Source organism: Syngnathoides biaculeatus, chromosome 18, assembly GCF_019802595.1.
Source record: "Syngnathoides biaculeatus isolate LvHL_M chromosome 18, ASM1980259v1, whole genome shotgun sequence".
Lineage (NCBI taxonomy): Eukaryota > Metazoa > Chordata > Actinopteri > Syngnathiformes > Syngnathidae > Syngnathoides > Syngnathoides biaculeatus.
The window spans coordinates 18217472-18237079 of NC_084657.1; the positions used below are offsets into that span (position 1 = coordinate 18217472).

Consider the following 19608-nt stretch of genomic DNA (forward strand, 5'->3'; position numbering starts at 1 on the left):
CAAATTCAAATGACTATCAAATATAATCTTTCTTTTTTATAAACAACTTAATGTTTTGATTTATTTATATGTTGCTATATTTGGATGGAAATGGAAAAAAAAGAAGTGTAGCTTTTCTTTGGCTTTGACAGAAAAAGAAATTTCAAGTTCCAGAAGAAGCTTGGCAGCAATAGGAGAAAATACTATCATTGCATTTATTAAATAAAATAATCTTTCTTGTTCCTGCTCTTACGGTTAAAGGAAATGAAATATAAGAGAGGCTCTATTGGAAAAATATTTGTGGTTGAGGTAAAAGCACTTGAGCTGTCAACAAGACAGAAACGTCTCATTGTGTGGAAAAAAACACAAAAAAAACTTTAAATTGTGAAGATAGTGTTAATGCTTCATACAGTAGCTGGGATGTGTGCTGGCCCGTGTGAGGTGAAAGGCAACATTCCTGCTGCTGGACATGTTTTTACCACCTGAGCCTCTGGAGGATATTCATAACTTTGGTATGGGGCCCAAAGCGGGCTGTGCATACGCCACATTTTCATAGGGTTAGGAATTTCTAAAGGGGTTGTCAGTAAATGTCAATACAATATTATTGCAATACAGCAGTTATCATTTTTCAGGAAGTCAGCGGCCCTCGGATCAGGCCATCCTGCTCTACTTTGTCCTTTCTCTTTTTTTTTTTTTTGTTTGACGTCACTCAACCTAATTAGTGTGCAATTAGCGAGACAAAGATGTCACTTGTTTATGCTTCGTGAGTGCTGCTTTCACTGGTCATCACTGGAGTCACCATGATGTACACCCTCACAATCTCACGACAAGAAGAATTTGAATCACGACTGTACCGTGATATCAAATAAAAATGACTGTATCATATGGATTATACAACTGTATTTAGCATTACAGCGCACAAGACCTAAACACCTAACTCCGTTGAAGCTTCTTTTCTTACGACAGTAGTTTTTCAGCAGCAGAAAAACACACCATGACAATGTGTCATTCAAAGGGGGAAGGTTCTTAATTTATTGACAGTAAGACAAAACGCGGAATTTACAACTCCAAACAGGCACAAGTGACTGGGGAAGGGGGAGGTGAAGCATTTGTGACATTAAAATACGTGAAATGTCTCTGTCCCGTTAAGAAAGATCACGTCACAACTAAGTAACAGTGATGAAAATGACAGTTTGTGGGCCGTAACAAACTCCAGATTTGTTTAGCAAACCTTCCCACTGGGAAAGAAGATGGAGGGGAAGCGGAATTCACTTTGCGGCCTCAACAACAACAAAAAAAACTTAAAACATAAATATATCATACAAAATAGTCCACGGCGCACATTGGATGAGTGCATTTTCCTTTCAGGTCATTTCCTGAGGGACGATCAGTGTTTGGATTCGTTTACGAAAAAGAGGAACATTGTTGAAAACCTACCACAGGTAAAACGTCTACACGCACAAACACTGCACACGAATCTGATGTTGAACAACATCGCTTAAGTACAAATCGGACGTCTTCTCAGACGTTCGTGATTGTTAAACGACGGTTTTAAAAATAGTAATGATGGAATTCTGTGAGTAACTAAAAGGTATTTCGATATCTCCGGTTCAAGTATCAAGAATTCAATGAACAGGGGCGACTTGTGTGTGTGTTTGTGTGAGACAAAATCTCATTCATTACAATGAAATCCCAGAAACTGAATATTCATGAGTGGAACCCCTGAAGGTGAACACTCAATAGAAAAGAACCCATCCCCCCAAAGTTGAACATTCATGAGAGTGCAACTTCCAATGTTTTACATTAGAGTGGAACCCCTGAAGTTAAACATTCATAAGTGTGGAACCAAAGTTGAACATTTGAGTGGAACCCCAGAACTTGAACAACCGATAGAACGGAACCGCTGAAGTTGAACATTCATTAGAGTGGAACCCCCGAAGTACAATCTGGAATTCAACCAAAATTGTCCAAACCCTACTTGTGTGTGACATCATACAAGGGTACCAATGGTGCTGTGACGCTAAACGCAAAACAGGAAGTGCAATTTATTGCAACATAGTAAGAATCTGACTGCTCGGCACAACATCGCGCAATTAGAGTTTTTATACAAACTGATTGTGCAAAGTGACTCCTAATGTCAATAGCACATAGCTGAATGCAAAATGGCTGAAATGCTGGCCAACAAAAACTGTTTCCTGTTTGGATACATCGGTGAGAGTTTTATTGTACAGCCGTTCTTGTTTATAATTGGTAATGTTAATCAAGATATTGTCCCACAGTTAATTAAAATGTTAAGATGCCATCATTTTACATGTCTTGCTATAAAAACCTGTGTTTTGTGGAAAAGCATGGAAATCGACTAGCGTAACATTACAGCAGCATTCAACTTCAAAGGTTCCACTTTTTAAGAGTGCTGTATGCAGCTTGAAACCATCGTTTTGTTTTGCTTTTTTATTTTTTTTGCTATGATAGCATTTGCACAAAGTCGCTAACGTACCTTTAAAATCAAAACTCAAACAACATGACAGTGATCTTGTTCACAATAGTGGACAAAGAAGAGAAATGTGTCATAGTCGGATGGAGTAAGGCTGTTTGATTTTCAAGTGAAGAAATGTGCATTAATATTATGAATTGTTTACAAAGTGCTTTTTTATTAACGTTCACCTTTTGTTTGTTTTTTTTTGTGCCTTGTTATACAGGTGACTCTCCTACGCAGTTTAAAGCTCGGATAACAATAGTCTTGTTTTACGCTGCGTGATAGAGCCAGTATTTTTCAACTTTCCCTATAAAAAGGTGGATAAAGACCACCCGGCAGAATCCTGGTAGTAACAGAATCCAAACCCGGGGGGGGGGGGGTATTTCTCCCACCCTGTGGGGATTGAACTACTTCAGATTTTTTTAGTAGTGATGATAGTCGAGTTGAGTTTGATTGATCGATTATGTCAATATTTTTTTTAGGGTTACTGATGGTGTAGTGGTACACACGCCTGCCTTTGGTGCGGAGAGCGCAGGATCAATTCCCGCTCAGTGATGGTGTCGATATCTGCCCTGTGACTGACTGGCGACGAGTTCAGGGTGTAGTGCGCCTTTCGCCCGAAGCTAGCCGGGATAGTCTCCAGCTTTCCCGCGACCCTTGTGAGGATAAGCGGCTTGGATAATGACATATGACTTGTCCTCCTCGAAGCCCCACCCCCTGACCTGTTCATCCAATCACATTCAAGTACCTTCAGTGGCTCACAGACAGAACTTGTAATATTCTTCAGACTGTTCCGGATAGGTTTCCATATAGCCCAGCTCCTCACTATTAATTATAGGATCTAATTATTTAAAAATAATTGGAGAAGTGAGGATTAAGTGGTTCGGAAAATTGCCATGTACATGAAGGAGCGTATTCTTTGCAGTAATGTGCGACAGTTACTCCATTTGACTCAAAATGACCAATCAAACAGAGTCAGGCGGTTACATGAACTTCTATATAATTTCTGCTTGGTGAGCCGATAACGCTAAAGTTATTTTAATAGTTACTCACCACTTGTTCAAAACTTGAGGAGTTTCTAAAAAAAATCTGAATACTTACTCTTAAGTAATTGTTTGGAGGACTACTTTCAAAATGTAAGTGTTCTTATTCTAAAAGTTACAGGACTCTTACTTGAGTACAATTTGTTGCTACTGTACCTTGCGCAAACTGCAGTAAACTTGTAGTTGCATAACGTGGATCGTTTTAAAGACAATTTCGTGATACAAATGAAGCACATTACTTCTTCAGTTAGAGCAACATCTGAATTTGCACATAACTTTGGTTGCTCTACAAATCAAAGCGTTTAATAATTTGTCTGTGAGCCCATGAAAGTGTCTGCGATTTCTGATTGGGTGAGTGAGTAGGAGGGCGGAGCCAATGGAAAGAGGAAGGGGATTGCGACCATGTCTGTGGGACGAAGGCTAACGGGTGAGAGAAATGCTAGTTGAATGAATACCTTCTGTTAACAGTTCAGATGCTGCATTTTTACAGGTTCTCTGTGTGAACAAGACTAGGAGGCTCCCCCTGTAGACAAAGAGGGGAACTGCAGAAGCTGAAGTCAAGGCACAGCGGGTTGAAAAGTGTCAGGAAGCGGGAGCATTCAGCGGCTCGTCTGAACCGGTTTAGACCAATGAGTGCTAGCGAAGAAAACCGCCTCTTTCAGACACGGAGGCTTTTGGCGATGGCGTCGAGCTGCTCCTCGCCGAGCCTCGTCTTCTCCTCCAGGTCCTTGCGACGGATGAGCAGTGAGGCCTTGGTTTGCACGAAGCGCCGGTAGTCGCGCACCTGCTCGGCGCTCAGCTGGCGGGACAGGAAAGTGGATACGAGGCTCTCCCGTCGGTCCAAGTTGTCCTTCAGGTCTTTGGCATCCTCCCGCTGCTTGCACAGCAGACGGTGACGGCTGTCCAGCGATTGCTTGAACACATAAACATAGAGGGATGATGTTAGCACCTGATACTACATAAAATGTAGGCTGTACGGTTGAGTGGTTTTACTGTATTTTTATTTTTTGGATAAATGCTCCACTCCATTCTTTTACCTCCCCTACCAAGTATTAACAACACTAACTTTTTGTTGTTGTTTTTATCACAAATCATGTGTTACAATGTGTTTCAAAGACAAATATTTGATTAAATAAGATTGGTAAAATATCTTATCTTACCATATCTACAGATACGTGTTGTCCGCCTTTTGCCTGAAGTCAGCTGGGACAGGCGTTCTGTTTTATTTATAGGAATAATACATTCATCCATTTTGTTTGTCGCTTATCCTCACTAGGGTTGTGGGGAGTGCTGGAGCCTATCCCAACTGTCAACAGGTAGGAAGTGGGGTTCACCCTGAACTGGTTGCCAGGCAACCGCAGGGCACATGGAGACAAACAGCCACACTCACAATTACACCTAGGGGCAATTTAGAGTGTTCAATGAATTCATGTTTTGGGGATGTGGGAGGAAACCGGAGTGCCCGGATAAAACCCACGCAGGCACGGGGAGAACATGCAAACTCTACACAGCTGGGACCGGGATCGAACCCGGGTCCTCAGAACTGTGAGGCCAACGCTATACCAGCTGACCCACTGTACCGCCATAGGAATAACTGTTTAATTAATAAACAATTGTATATCAAATCATACAATTTAGGCTTCAGCTAAATTAATATAACAAATATTACGAGACATGATCATGGAAGTACTCGGTGAGCCCCCGGAACACACTTTTCCCACCCCCTGCACTGTACTGTTATTGCAGTTCTACCTCCAAAAACACCACTAGGTGACAGTATCATTCTGCAAATGACATCCCATTCCCACTCCTTTACATAGCATAATTTTACTAGTAAATGGTTTTCAATAGTTTTTGACCTAATTTCACACTCAAATGAAAATGAAAATTGTTACTTCTAATATTGTGTTTGAAGCTTGAAATAAAGCATTCACTTTACATGCTTTATTTCAATCTTACGGTACATCCGACTAATGTTGCATGTATGTATAGTGTATAAAGTACAATCCTGTATGCAGGAAGTGGGTTCCTATTAAGGTGCATGACTGTGATTATTTGGTTCCACAGTAATTAAGAATGTCATACACGCATAGAGAAATTATCATTATCGTGTGACGCAAGTGACTCTCTGTAGTTAGGGATAGGTTTGAAGTGTTTCAAAGGGAGGTGTGGTGTTGCCTTCTGTCAACAGAGGGCAGGGTTGGTGCGAATGTCATCGAAACCGATGAGCCCACAGGAGTTTCGGTGAGCGAGTGTAAACAGCCGGGATGCTGATAATAACGTTGTTGAGTCCGCGGGGAGTCAGCATGTTCAGAACACTGTCCATGCAATTAATGCAGTCACGAGCATGGAAATGAAGCCTGCGACACACCGGGTAAAGTCAAATACCTGGGTACACAGGTAACCTGGTGTCACGATTACAATCAATAAGCTCATTTGGGAGTAATGATCTAGCCCAATAAACTGTTTGGTTTAACTACAAAAGGTAAGAATAAGAGTCATGAGCTTGGCATTTTTTGCATTCCACATGTTGAGAAATTAAAGCTGCCCTTCACCTCACGGGCATGTTTGCTTTTTCCAAAGTCAACACGACAGAGAAAGCGTCATGGCTCGGGGCACGGGAGCAGGGCCCCGTAAACTCTCACTTTCGAGCCGATGCGTCAATCAGCTGAGCAGAGAAATTTTCATTCTGACTGGTTACGTCAGGGCTGGCCATGAGAGTTGTAAAAACAACGGGAGGAAGTGTTAGAAAATGCCACAGAAGATTTGAAACTATAAAGAATATATAACACAAAAAAAACTTCAAATCACTTTTTTTTTTTTTTTTTTTATTCTGCAGAATTGCCTCTGGAAAAAAAGCGGAACCTTGGCTTTTGGGGAAGAACAAATGCATAATATCTAGCTCATTAGGAAGATCTGAAGTGTCAGATTTGAGTCAGGTTTGTTCACAGTATCAATATGAAGTACACTACCACACAAACATGTTATTATGACATGATTGTGTAAATCTTTTCATGTTTAGAGTATTGGAAGCGATTATTTATAGATTTTACCAAACTATTATTTATATAGTTATGTCCTGCATACAATACAGATTACTGTAAGGTTTATAGCATCTCACTTATCATGGTCATCGTGATATACTCAGGACACACGCAATAAGTAAACATCCTCACCTTCTCCTCGACATCCGTGTCATTGTCCACCGTGCTCAGGGCATTCTGGACCCTGGCCAGCCGGGCGGAGAGGCACAGAAGCAGGTTTACCACCCTCTCCAGGTCTCCGATGAACAGGTTATACCTCTCCAACTCCAGGGGCAGACATCGCTCGCGGACCAAAGACTCCAGAGCCTCACCGTGGGCTACGTTCTCCTGGATCTCCGCTTGGAGGACACCCCGCGTCTCCTCCAATGCACGGAGACGCTCTTCGATGTAGCACACCAGCATGCTCTGCGAGTTGAAGTTGAAAGAGAATAATAATGATAATAATAATAATAAGCATCTTGCTAATCACTTATAAAGGGATTTTTTCACTAGATGTGTTAGGAATTCAACATTTTGCATATTGCAACCAAACTTCCGTGGTACTTTTGTTTTAAATTTTGCGTACCAACAAGTTCTGCCTACAAACACTTGCTCATCTAATCAACAGGCAGTCAGCAAGACCGGGATACTGCACACGCCCAAACTAGGACTAAACATTTATTTGAATTCATAATTACCTTCTTGTCAGTGATGTCAACTGTGCTACGGACTTCGCTGTTCGAGGCTTTAAGGCCATCAGGTGACGGAGTTGTCTCAGGCTCACAACTGTAAAAGAATGAAGGGGTCAGACTGACTTATCAGAACGCAATGTGCATTCCTTACTCTTATCTACAAAAGTTCAATTTCTGCTCGTATCCACTTTCTGTCTACGTGGATGTGCTTGGGTTTGCAGAAACATGAGTACATGTACAGCAGTAAGCTGATATGCAGGTGTGTCGACACGTGATGCAACGCAAGGTAACACGCCACCTATTTTGGGCACGACCAAGCACTATTGTTTCATACAGAAGCACTATATACAGTACTTGAAATTATTATTACATGGCCTTTTGAACGCATTTATTCCTTCCATTAACAGACTTGTACAGAGTGAATCCACTCTCGAGCCACAACGTGACATACCGCTAAAACAGGCTCAATAAAGACCATAGAAGTATGTGACTATAAACGTCTCCACATTAATAAGGTCACAGCTACAGGTATATTGCGTTTTTAGAGTGGCAATTTTATCTGTTCCAGGTTATTGACCTTTGTTCTGCTCCCTTTTGCTCCTGTTTCTTCTTATAGTGCTCCTCCATCAGCAGCGTGTCTTCAGACAGCAGTTGCTCCATCAGCATGAGTGCTGTCTTTCGATTGGCTAACGGATAGAGAGCGGGGGCTAGCGATTGGTCTGCCTTGACCACGGCCTCGACCAGCTCCTCCCATTGCGGTCTCTGGGCAAGACTCTCCGTAATCGCCGTTTTTCCCTCCGGTGTACACTTCTCCTCAATCTCCTCATTCTCTCTGGAGTACTCATCTTCCGTTTTGGAATTTTTCTCAATTGCAACCTGCTGACCAGAAACCGATACGCAGGCAGACACTGAGGTTTCGCTCATCTGACGAGGAAGGTGCAAAATGGCGGGCTCGTCGAAAACACAGTCCGGCCTCTGTACGTCCTCTTTGGGCTGTTCCTCCTCTGACGGGAAGATCCACAAGGACGGATCTGTGGTCACACCGCAGTTCAATGACACTTTATGGGCAGGTGGTAAGCAGTCTTTGCCTGCTTCAACCACTGACTGTTCATAAGAACTTTGGTTACCCCTGGAAGGAAGAGATATGATTATCATCACCTTAATTCATGTATAAAAGAGCTAAAACATACCACTGCATAATTGGTCTAAATCTCGAGCTCAAAAAAAGTAAAAGTCAGAGGTGACAAAGGCACCCAGCTATCAAGCAAAATTATAAATACTCATGTGAAAAAGAAAAAAGGAATCGAACAGTCTAAATTGCCCCTAGGTGTCATTGTGAATGCGGCTGCTTGTCTCCATGTGCCCTGCGATTGGCTGGCAATGGGTTCAGGGTGTACCCGCCTCCTGCTTGTTGACAGCTGGGATAGGCTCCAGCACTCCCCATGACCCTTATGAGGATAAGTGGCTAAGAAAATAGATGGATGGAAAAAAAAGGGGATAACAGCAAAAAAACTTTACTAATTTAACTTCGGTATTTAAGTAAAAAGTCCAAAAAAGACTCGGAAATCTACCTAAGTACAAAAGTAAATGTTTTACTTTCAATTACAAATACCAGTTTTGATAATTTGGCACAACAACAAAAAAAATATTGTTGTAGATGAGCTTGAGTCTACCCCATTTGACTTTGGGTGAAAGGCGGGGTCATCAGTCCCACAGGACAGGTGTCAAATTCAAGCCCTGGAGGGCTCCCCATTTTTATGTAGCTCGCAAAAGAAAATCACGTGCATAAACTTCATGTCTCGCGAAAATACCAACATTGCAAACTGCCTTCACTTAAAAAAAAATATTACAAGTAGAAAAAAAAAAAATTACCAATCCCCCCCCTTTGTAACTAAAACTAAATTATTGTTGAACAAACAACTTTTTAATGGCTTCACATTTCAAAACTATCCACCCATTTCCAACACCGCTTATCCTGGGGCACTGGAGTCTATCCCAGCTGACTGGGCGAAAGACAGACTACACCCTGAACTAGTCAGCAGTCAATCACAGGGCACACGGACAACCATTTCCACTAACATTCACACCATCACTGAATGGAAATTGAAACCATTCTGCCTAAAAAAAAGTCAGGCAAGTGTACCGTGACTATTTCAAAATTTGATATCTGTATTTTTTTGGGTGTATATGTAATAAGAAGGCCTCATGAGTACCTCACAGTTCGCCAATGCCTAGATTATATGACAACTGTTTCCCATGAGTTCCAGTGAGGGGTTAGTTTAGGAAGGTGTCGAAAACGTCAAATCTCACCTGGAGCTTGGTCTGTTTTCACAGGGTTGTTTTATCTGTGTGGGGGATGAAAAAGTTGACAGGGGCGCCTTCTCAATGGTCTCTTGGTCTCCACGGGAATGTGTGGAGGAAGATGCTTCAATGGGAGGTTTGTTGGACAGAAACCTATCTGTGGGAGGACTGCGAGATCCAGAAGATTGCCTTTTGCCCCTTGAGGACAAGCAAGAAGTCGGGGAGTGGGATCCACTTAAGGTTCTTCTTCCTGTTGTAGCGTTAAGTCCAACATCCTCCACATCTAACGGCGCTGGATCGGAGTTATGCTTCAAGCTGGACTTTTTCTGTGTATCAATTTGTGCCTGTCCCATCAGATCAGAAATGTCTGTTTTCTCCGCTGCATTCAAGCCATACTTCTTCCTTCCTCTTTCCCTATCTTGAGCTTCCCTGACCTCAGCGAAGAGTGAAACGTTCCTGACGTCTCGGCACGCTTGATCCAGCTGCTCAGAACTCTTACTCAGAGCTGACATCCTTGTTAACTTAAATGCCTCCAGTTCTTCCACGGACTTCCCCCTGTGTGCTATTTTACGGATTTGCTGCTGGGCCTCAGGCGTTGAGCTCCTTGCAGAGGCCATATTCTTCTGGAGACTGAAAATGACATTCAATAGCAAAGGATGTGATTGTTGACAATGGGAACAGCAGTAGTCACTGAGTGTTTCCTATCCCAAAATCATTCATTTGAAAGGAATGTTGATTTGCCACAATCTACGTATAATACTTTCTTGTCCTATAAACAGTTGAACTGTTCCAATTTTAGAGGACAGCTGGTACATACCTGCAGGCTTCGGTAGAATTAACTGGTTCTTGACCATTTCTATCGTCCTGTGCCTGCAGACCATGGAGGAAAAAAGACAACTTTGAGGAATTTGTTTTCTACCTAACCTCTGAGGTGAGGGTAAAGAAACAATTTCACATTGAATCTTAAAGGCATATATCCACATTTCATAAAAAAAAAAAAAGAATAATAAAATGAAAGAAAAACAATTGATCTACCTGAAATGCATGTGGCGTGGATGTGGATCTGTTCCTGAAAATTGTCGGTGGTTCTGGTTGGTCCAAGAGACTCTCCACAGAAGCATACATGCTATGGGGTGGACACGTTCTTTCCTTCCATCTGCATTGGTTTGATTGCCCTTTGGGTTGACCTGTGGAGGGTTGTGCTGAGAAAAACTGGGCATACCTACGTTGTGAAAAATGAAAGGATCATGTAAGATGGAAAAACAATTAAACTGCATTCAACTCTGTCTGTAATATTACCTGATGGAGTTTGTGGAGGAATCAAGGATGCGTCCAGCGGACTGGGGTCTGTTAAGTTTCTTTTGTAGGTGACTGCTCTCAGTACTTGCTGATAAAGGCCGGGGACCCCAGTCAAATGGTTTCTCTCCCAGAGAGTGCCTCTGTCTGGGGGGGATTGGTTGCTGGAGTTCTGGCACTTTCTGGCCTGTTTTACGCTCCATGTAAGCCACAAGTGCCTTATGTTGAAGGTGCTTCAGATTTGTCTTTGACGCGCTAGAGGCAGATAGGGCACGACCCCGAGTCTCGAATAACTTCCTTCTTGCTGCCACCAGTCCTTGATCTCCTGGATGCTCATGATCCTGCCACTCACTGTCCATCATAAGGAACCCGTCACTTTCATTGCTAAAAGAGCGAGATGCAGAGTGGCTGGGTCCGTGACCAAGCCGATTGAGCTTCTCTGGTTCAGAGCAGTACATCTTTTTCTGTTCTAGAGTTAATCGCTTTCGACCTCCAATTCGTGTCGCCACCTGAGGCTGAGCCAACTTTGCAGACATCCTATGTTCTCTTACAGTCTCTGTGTTCATCTGTTTAGGACTCTGCCTCACCTTTTCCACTATGCTCCCTCTTTCTGTCTCCTCAGAGGTCACAGATGGGGTGAGGGTGTCTGTGGAAGTCTCAGAATCTTGTGACGAGGAGAAAGAGTGAATCATTGAAGGTCTCAGCTCATGTTTTGGCCTGGGGCAGTGCGTTGATGCCAGTTGAAGATCCCTTCTTTTAAATGACGTCTCCTTCAGGACTTTAGACTGGGCATCCTTCAGCTTCTCCTTGTAGTATTTTTTATAAGAGTCATCCAATGTGTTGCAAGCACCAGAGCTGACTCCCTCTGTTTCATTTTTGGTCACATCCCCTTGGATAGGTTTTCCATTCTTTATCGACACATCTCTGACACATGTTTTGCTCGGGGTAGCTTCTTTATCTTTCATACCAAATTCAGCATCCTTTTGTGACTGCATTGTTGTCCTGTTAGCTTCAGTTAGATGGTAGAGAAGTGGGGTTGTCTCTTTATTTATCCTATCACTGCCTACATCTGTCAGTGGATGTCTTTTCCCCCCTTTTGCCTGCTCCTTTTGCTCGGGCTGGTTGGTTTGTTCAGTGATGGCCAGTGAGGGCATTTCCTTTGTTTGTAAAGTTGAATGTGCAGAGTTTTTCCCAGGCCCACAGTAAAATATAGGATTGGTGGTGGTGTGGCGGCCAATCTCTCGGGTCTCTGTGTCAATTTCTTCAAAGGAATCCCAACTCTTTGAAGACCGTGTTGAAAAGGAGGCACTTTTGTGATTCTCCTGATCTGGACGTCTTGGTATGAGGTCCTTGGTCTGCCTGCCTTTCTCATCCAGGACATCTTTAATGGGTATAAATAAATTTTCCATTGTGCTGTGACATCTTTCCCGCTCTTTTGGCCGTGGTCTTTCCAACACAGTGGAGCATTCACTCGCAGCTTCAGACCCACTCAGAGATACAGAGTGGGTTCTCATTCTAGTTTCAGAGTGGTTACACACTCCTGTGACAAAGTAGAACTGACCCTTATGCTGGATGCTGCTGTCGATAAAGCCCGTATGACCTCCATTCCAAGGACTAAAAACATGGGCTGGCTCTGAACCAATCCAATCATAAGCGGAATGTGCTCTTTTGCGTGGATTCTTAAACTCACTACTGACATCACAGAGATTACCATGATCCTTACCATTACACCCACCCCCGCTTGATGGATGTCTGGCCTTCAGGTGCTCAGACTGGCTTATACCTTTGGGAGGTGATCGTCTCGGAAAGTTTACCGACTTCAGATGCTCAGGGGGAGCTTCATTGTCTGTGATGAAAATGTGTGGGTTCATGGACATCCTGTCTTGTTCAAAAGAGGGAGCAGGAGGGCGGTAGCTTGGCAGCTGCTGGACCTCCGCTCCTGGCACTCCGCTCCGATCTGAGTACACTGTTTCTGGACTGATGACAGAGGTGTTTGACCCTGGCTTCGCTGTCCCCATTTGGTGAACAATCCCTCCATGGGGGTGTGCATGGTGATAATTATGGGGTCTTGGTTGTTGAGGGTGAGTATTGTGTTGACTCTTGTTTTCTAGGTTTTTAGTGGCTGTGAAACTATCTTGTCGTGCTGGGACTGGAGGAGGACCAGTGGGAGAGTAGTCACCTTGGGATGGAGCCCTAAGATGTACCTTTGATATTGGTTTGTCATTGGTATGGAAACTGCCATTGCCATTGTGGTTATGGGTACTGTTGCGATAGTTCTGTGAGATCACCTCCATAGAACGATACAACTGGTCCATGGTCTTTGCGTTAGACTGCAGAACCTGAGTGGGATGATAAATAGATTTTATATATTTAAGGTCAGCATAGTGGCTGAAAGGGTTGGACTGCAGGTCTTCTGGGAAGTGAAGTGATGGTAGGTAGTCTGGTGCAGTGGACCCCCCAGAGAAGGAACTATAGGCAGAGTCTCCTTTGCCGTGCTGGTGGTGGGCAAATTGTTCTACAATGCTGCTGTTGGACTTGGCTGGGGAGAGCCGGCTGATGGGCAGGCTTAGAGGATGGAGGTCCACGTTGCTCATTCTCTCAAAGTGGAAGCTGTAGGAATCCATGGAGTAAGGGGGCTGATGTTCAGGAGTAATGAGGGGAACTTTACTTGTAAGTGCAGTGATGCATGCATCTGCCTTGCGACTGGGGAGAGTGCCACGAACACATTTGCGCCAGGTTGTGCAGAGATCAGGTTGCTAATTAGGTCATTTTTCCACCCACTTCTTGGCTATTCAAATCCTCTGAGAATTGACTGCTTGGATGTCCCTGCAGGTGAAAACAAAAACACAGACCAGCTGTTAGCCTGAAAAGAATTTGGCACAAATACCATGGATAAAAAAAAACAAGTGCATTACGTGTGAAGGCGATGAGTCATCATATTTGATGTTGTTTTTGAAGGTCAGCACAGTTAATGACCTGTTGACGGCAGTCCCCTCCTACCTTGCATTAACCGGGCCTCTAATTGGGACTCAAGGTCGGCTGAGCAGTTGCTGTTCACACGTGAAAATATTTCAGGAATTTTGTGTAAGTACAGCGCACGAGATCAAGATTCATGTGACACCTAATACCTTGTTATACGGTACTGTTGCCCTGGAATACTTGTGCCTGTATTATTCTTTGGAATTGATGGGTTTCCAAATTACCCGTCATGCCTTGCGACGGCCGTCATCTTGTGTATCATAGAGGTCACAGAACACAGGTGATAGGTGAACCGTGAAGTTTTTTTTTTTTTAATCATTAATTTAGCAGATTGGTCTAAGAGTTATGACATCGTAGAAAAAGGGAATCCTGGGACTGTGGTGATGTCATCGGAAACCTATCCATAACACAAGGGCAATACGAAATCACACAAACTAAGTGAGGGAAACGTGTATTTTACCATGAGAAAATTTTAAAAGTCTTGATGAAGAAACAACCCTGCAAATTAATGACCAGCTTCACGCTGTTGTGTGACTGTTGGCTTCTCTTTCATGATCATGTGCCTGTCATTTGGCTATCATCTATCTCGGGGGCCTATGCTTCCACTAAAACAATGACGGGCCAACCAGTTAATCAGCTTTCAAATAGACAAGACGTACATTTCAATGCATTTCACTCTTGACAAGCCATGAAAAACACAGACACTGACTCTGGGCTACTAACTTTGGTCAAGGCAGCCTGAGACTGACAACAACGACAACAAACGGTTGCTTATGGATGGATGGATGGATGGATGGATAGATAGATAGATAGATAGATAGATAGATAGATAGATAGATAGATAGATAGATAGATAGATAGATAGATAGATAGATAGATAGATAGATAGATAGATAGATAGATAGATAGATAGATAGATAGATAGATAGATAGATAGAGATAGACAGACAGACAGACAGACAGACAGACAGACAGACAGACAGACGGACGATCAATCTTGCGCGGTGGCCATTCTCCACCCACACAAAAATCCAAATCAGAAAAGGTCTTCAAGACTACAGTATTAAAGAGAATTTCACGTTTATGAAGGCCTCTCTAAGCTGCAAGTACATAGAGAAAGGGGGACAGACTGAAAGAGAGAGAGAGAGGGAGAGAGAGAGAGGAGAGAGAGAGAGAGAGAGAGAGAGAGAGAGAGAGAGAGAGAGAGAGAGAGGAGAGGCTCTCAAACAGGGGGGCGCTGAAGTGGAAGTGATGGAGAGGACAGGCAGTGACACTATGTACAGAGAAGGGGAATGAGTTGGGGGTGAGGCAGTAACATGGTGACTCGCCCAGACAAATACCCTCACACTCAAACAAGAAACAACGGGGCACAAAAGAGCATAGAACTACATCAATAGTGGCGACGAAAAGGGAAGATTCCACTTCAAAAAGCACCGGCGGAGTAAAACAATACAAAACTTACCCAAACTTTGATTCTTAAGGCCTGCTCAATCACAAAATTACCATGTGGCCATCAAATGAGAAAAATCAAAAACTGTCTTTCACTTTCTCAACGTTTCTTCCAAGAGGCAGCAGCGCCAAGTAACCAGACGAGCACGATATTAAGAGGGAAGACTTTCAGAGAGTGGCTTCTCCCTTCAAAAGCAGCCCCCACTCCCTCCCACCGAGACCCGTGGCTGCCTTGTGGGAGCCAACGATTGGCCGGCTGATGACGTCCGGCTCTGTGATGCACAATGAGAGCAGCGGAGGGAATATTTCACGTTAGTGCTGAACAACAGAGGGAGAACGAGAAAGAAAAAAAAAAAAAAGAGGCCTCGCATTCCTGGCTGGCTTCAAAGACGGAGCACAGCCCAGGCGCCATTCATTCCCAAGGTCCTGAGCCCGGCACATGGAGACTGGCCAAGGCAGGAGGGAGGAGGCGAAAGAAGCAAGGGGGCTGCTGAGTGGACCGGTGACCTCTGGAGGCCTGCAACAACCCCCCACGAAAAATCTCAAAAGACTAATTATATATATATATATATATATATATATATATATATATTTATTTTTTATTTTTTATTTTTACACACCCTATCATTGAGAGAGTCGTGACTAAAGCTGTAGAACATTGAGCTACCATGTTATTGTCATTGCCCTTCTTTTTTGTTTTTTTGTTTTTCCAGTGTTGACATTACCATCATCAGAGTTATAATTTGCCAACTTTCACAATGTCAGTTTCAACCCGCACTCAATGGGTGAGAATGTGGACGGACAACATACTGGAGGTGAGAAAGGAGGATGATGCCAAATGTTGCCGTCACGTGGCATGCTTCTTAACCACAACACCAACAACATTTTCTCACGAGGAAATGATTTTGGAAGCCAGCAATTGATTAAAATATAAATGTGGAAGAACCTTTTACCAAAGACCCTCTTTCCTTTCTTGTGGACCGGAGACAGTTTTCAACATCTAACCACAAAACCCCTTGGGGTAAAACAACAAGAAAATGTAATTAACCAACGGCACATAAAATGATCACTTGGCTGAAAAATGCCACAAATGATACATTTTTGAAGTGGGTCAATATATAGGACTACTAATTAGCATTTTAAGTACTGGTAAACAATGAAAAAAATCCATCCTTTTATTGAAAAGCAAGACACTAGGTCATAGTGACACTGAAGAAAATGCAGAAATAATTGATTATGAGATTGTTATTTATTTATTCTGGAACATGTCAGGTAGGAAAATGTGTTAGTCAGTGTTTTCTTGAGTAAAATCAGATGAAGTATCTTGGGGTCTTGTTCCCAAGTGAGGGAAGAATGGAGCTGGAGATCGACAGACGGATCGGTGCAGTGTCTGCAGTGATGCGGACTTTGTATCGGTCCGTTGTGGTAAAGAGGGAGCTAAGTCAAAAAGCGAAGCTCTCAATTTACCAGTCAATCTACGTTCCTACCCTCACCTATGGGCATGAGCTGTGGGTCATGACCGAAAGAACAAGATCCCGGAATGAGTTTCCTCCGCAGGGTGTCTGGGCTCTCCCTTAGAGATAGGGTGAGAAGATCGGTCATCTGGGAGGGGCTCAGTGTCGAGCCACTACTCCTCCGCATTGAGAGGAGCCAGATGAGGTGGCTGGGGCATCTGATTCGGATGCCTCCCGGACAACTCTCGGATGAGGTGTTCTGGGCATGTCCCACCGGAAAGAAACCCCGAGGATGACCCAGGACACGCTGGAGAGACTATGTCTCTCGGCTGGCTTGGGAACGCCTCGGGATCCCTCTGGAAGACCTGTAAGAAGTGGCTGGGGAAAAGGAAGTCTGGGTATCCCTGCTGAAGCTACTTCCCCCGCGACCCGACCCGGAAAAGCGGTAGATAATGGATGGATGGATGGATGGATGGATGGATGGATGGATGGAAAATCAGATGAAGAAGATATACATTCTGTTGAAATTCCAAGAATTTGGACACTTTTAAGCAAAAAAAAAGTTTTCAAAAATATTAATCGATGATGAAAATATCTTCAATTGCGTCACTAGCAAGCTTCAGATATGCTGCTGCAAGACTGAAAAAAAAAAAATAATTAAGGTACTGTAATGCTCTCGTATGTGTCCAAGGAGAGCTTAAGATGCCGGTCTGCATTTAGCCATTTACTGAAGGGGAGAAACAGTCAAGCACACATATACAAAATTAAAATATTTGCAAGATATATCATGTGCTATTTAAAAACACACACATACATTTGTGGTGGTTTTTTAGGGGCACTTGTTATATGACTTTCCATGGGTAAATGCAATCCTCTTTTTACTACTTGGTTGCCTGGAGGGTTACCAAAGATTGAAGCCCTACTTCATGCAAAACAATGCCCGACGCTTATACTTGCCCACATGTGAGCTACAATTAGGGATCAACACCAAACACTAAACATCTCATGACCACGTTCAGCCAAGCATCGTGGAATAGGAAGAATTATGCTTAAGCACCGCAGGAATGCAGCGAGAACAAGTGCTCCGCGAAAATCCTGCACGGTCAGGGAACGTGTCGGAGAAGGACACAATTTCTTAATGAGGATTACATTGACGAAGCTGCTGAATTTGTGAGACGAGTCCAATGGTGAGAGAGGAGTGAACAATGACTTAGATGGAAAAAGGAGAGAGGGTGTTAAAGCCATGGACGAAAAGACCACGGATTAACTCCACAAACATGAATTCAGTCTTCCACGGGGACATGGCAATCCTATTGTCCATGTCCATAGATAGAATGAGAAGAAGGTGCTTTTGAAAAGGTGGAAGGTAATCATTTTAGTAGAAGAGAAAGTCCATGTGGTAGCGTGGACTTTCTCTGGTTGCTGGGCAATGCTCACACTGCCGTCTTAAAAACTGCTTTCACACTCTAATAAGCTCTACATTCTTGCCCTGTGTTCAGCACAAACACCTGACCGTATCAAACTTTTACAGGGACTGCATGGAAACAGAAGACTTCAGATAACATGCAATGAAGCTTTTTCTAAGCCTGATTGGTCAACTATTAACGAGGATCTACTGTACATGACGGCTGCCAGAATTTGCCAGGACACTGGCCTTCGTACCACTGATAAAAGCCAGATGATGTCTGAGCCGACCATAACTTCTGCACTATGAACCCCAGAGTTTTTTGTTTTTGCAATATGATCTTGTCACGCTGACTTTAACTGGATATTGTAGGCATTCCTTTAGACTAGAAATAGAAGACAGGAATTGGTTGTTAATTATTTTTGTCTCGAAGTAAGGGAGGCACAATGGTGTTCACTACTTGGCTTTAACAGTAGAAGCTTTTTTTGATTCACTTTGAAACTAGTTTGCTGTCTAGAGAACACCCACACAGGGTCACAGATGGGAAGTTGAGATGCATTATTGTGATCGCTGGATTTGAAACAGGGGTTCAGAACATTCAGAACGTCAGTCAACTATGCTGAATCAACAGGTTGCAGCCATGTTGTGCGCTACATTTTGGAGCATAAATCGACAATCACTGCCACATATTCAATAAAATTCCATCAGTAATGTACTTGGACCCTTAACTTGACAAACCCTTCTTGATACTCACCTCCTGTATGTGTTGGTATTGTGGCATTAACCTACTGTTCATGACAAAAGAGATAACAAAATCCGTACCTTCATCTAGATGTGCACCAAACTTTAATAATTTCTTCCTTAACCTCAGAAATTAACCCAATGAGAATATAATGTCTCTGGTAATTGTGCAACAGAGTATCAGCAAGTAAACATACACTTGGCAAAATTTGACAGAGAAAGACACATTGACTGAGTATAAGGCCCACACCCGCAGAAGCACACCAAATCCAGTTGGGTAAAACCCACTAGCATTTGTTGTAGTGGAAAGTGATTGAAGACACACCCAACCACAAGACTTACCTGTTTGACATGGTTAAAATAGTTACTGCATTTGCACAGGAAATGGTTTAGTCAAATAAACAAAAGCTGCCTGAAAACAAAATACAAAAGCCAGGCCAGGTGAAGAACGCGTGAAAGCACAAATGCAACATAAAGGGTGAACAAAAAATCAACACCCCAAAAAAAAAAAAAAAATGGTATGACCCAGCAGGAGGCTGGGGACAAACACAGCAGGACTAAAAAAACAACAGTGTGACCCACTTCCTGCTCAAAGGTGGAATGAGACTCCATTATTACAGAAATATGTTACTGCGAAGGGAAGAAAACAAGCACTATTGTTCTTGAATCCCGCGGTGTCTCACACACTCTGTTGCAGTCCTGTGGGCACGTCGTCAGCGCCCCATGCCAAAATGATGCCTCTGCTTTGGAGTACAGTACTCGCATCGTAC

The 19608-nt window shown here is 43.2% G+C and overlaps 1 protein-coding gene across 6 annotated transcripts in view; it reads right to left on the minus strand.

Moving 5' to 3' along the window:
* Positions 1–998: 998 nt before the first annotated feature.
* Positions 999–19608, minus strand: part of shroom1 (shroom family member 1) — a 33163-nt gene continuing 14553 nt past the window's right edge. For 3 of the 6 annotated variants that reach the window (XM_061803532.1, XM_061803528.1, XM_061803529.1), the window contains 8 exons: positions 10814–13636; positions 10550–10736; positions 10332–10384; positions 9524–10144; positions 7791–8342; positions 7220–7307; positions 6675–6947; positions 999–4411 (listed from right to left, as the gene is read on the minus strand). In XM_061803532.1, coding sequence (XP_061659516.1) covers positions 4157–4411; positions 6675–6947; positions 7220–7307; positions 7791–8342; positions 9524–10144; positions 10332–10384; positions 10550–10736; positions 10814–13434 — 4650 coding nt within the window. In that variant the 5' untranslated portion in view covers positions 13435–13636 and the 3' untranslated portion in view covers positions 999–4156. Of the gene's footprint in view, positions 4412–6674; positions 6948–7219; positions 7308–7790; positions 8343–9523; positions 10145–10331; positions 10385–10549; positions 10737–10813; positions 13637–13725; positions 13861–15251; positions 15429–19608 lie in introns of those variants that run through there. The other 3 variants (XM_061803533.1, XM_061803530.1, XM_061803534.1) reach the window with 3 other exon arrangements.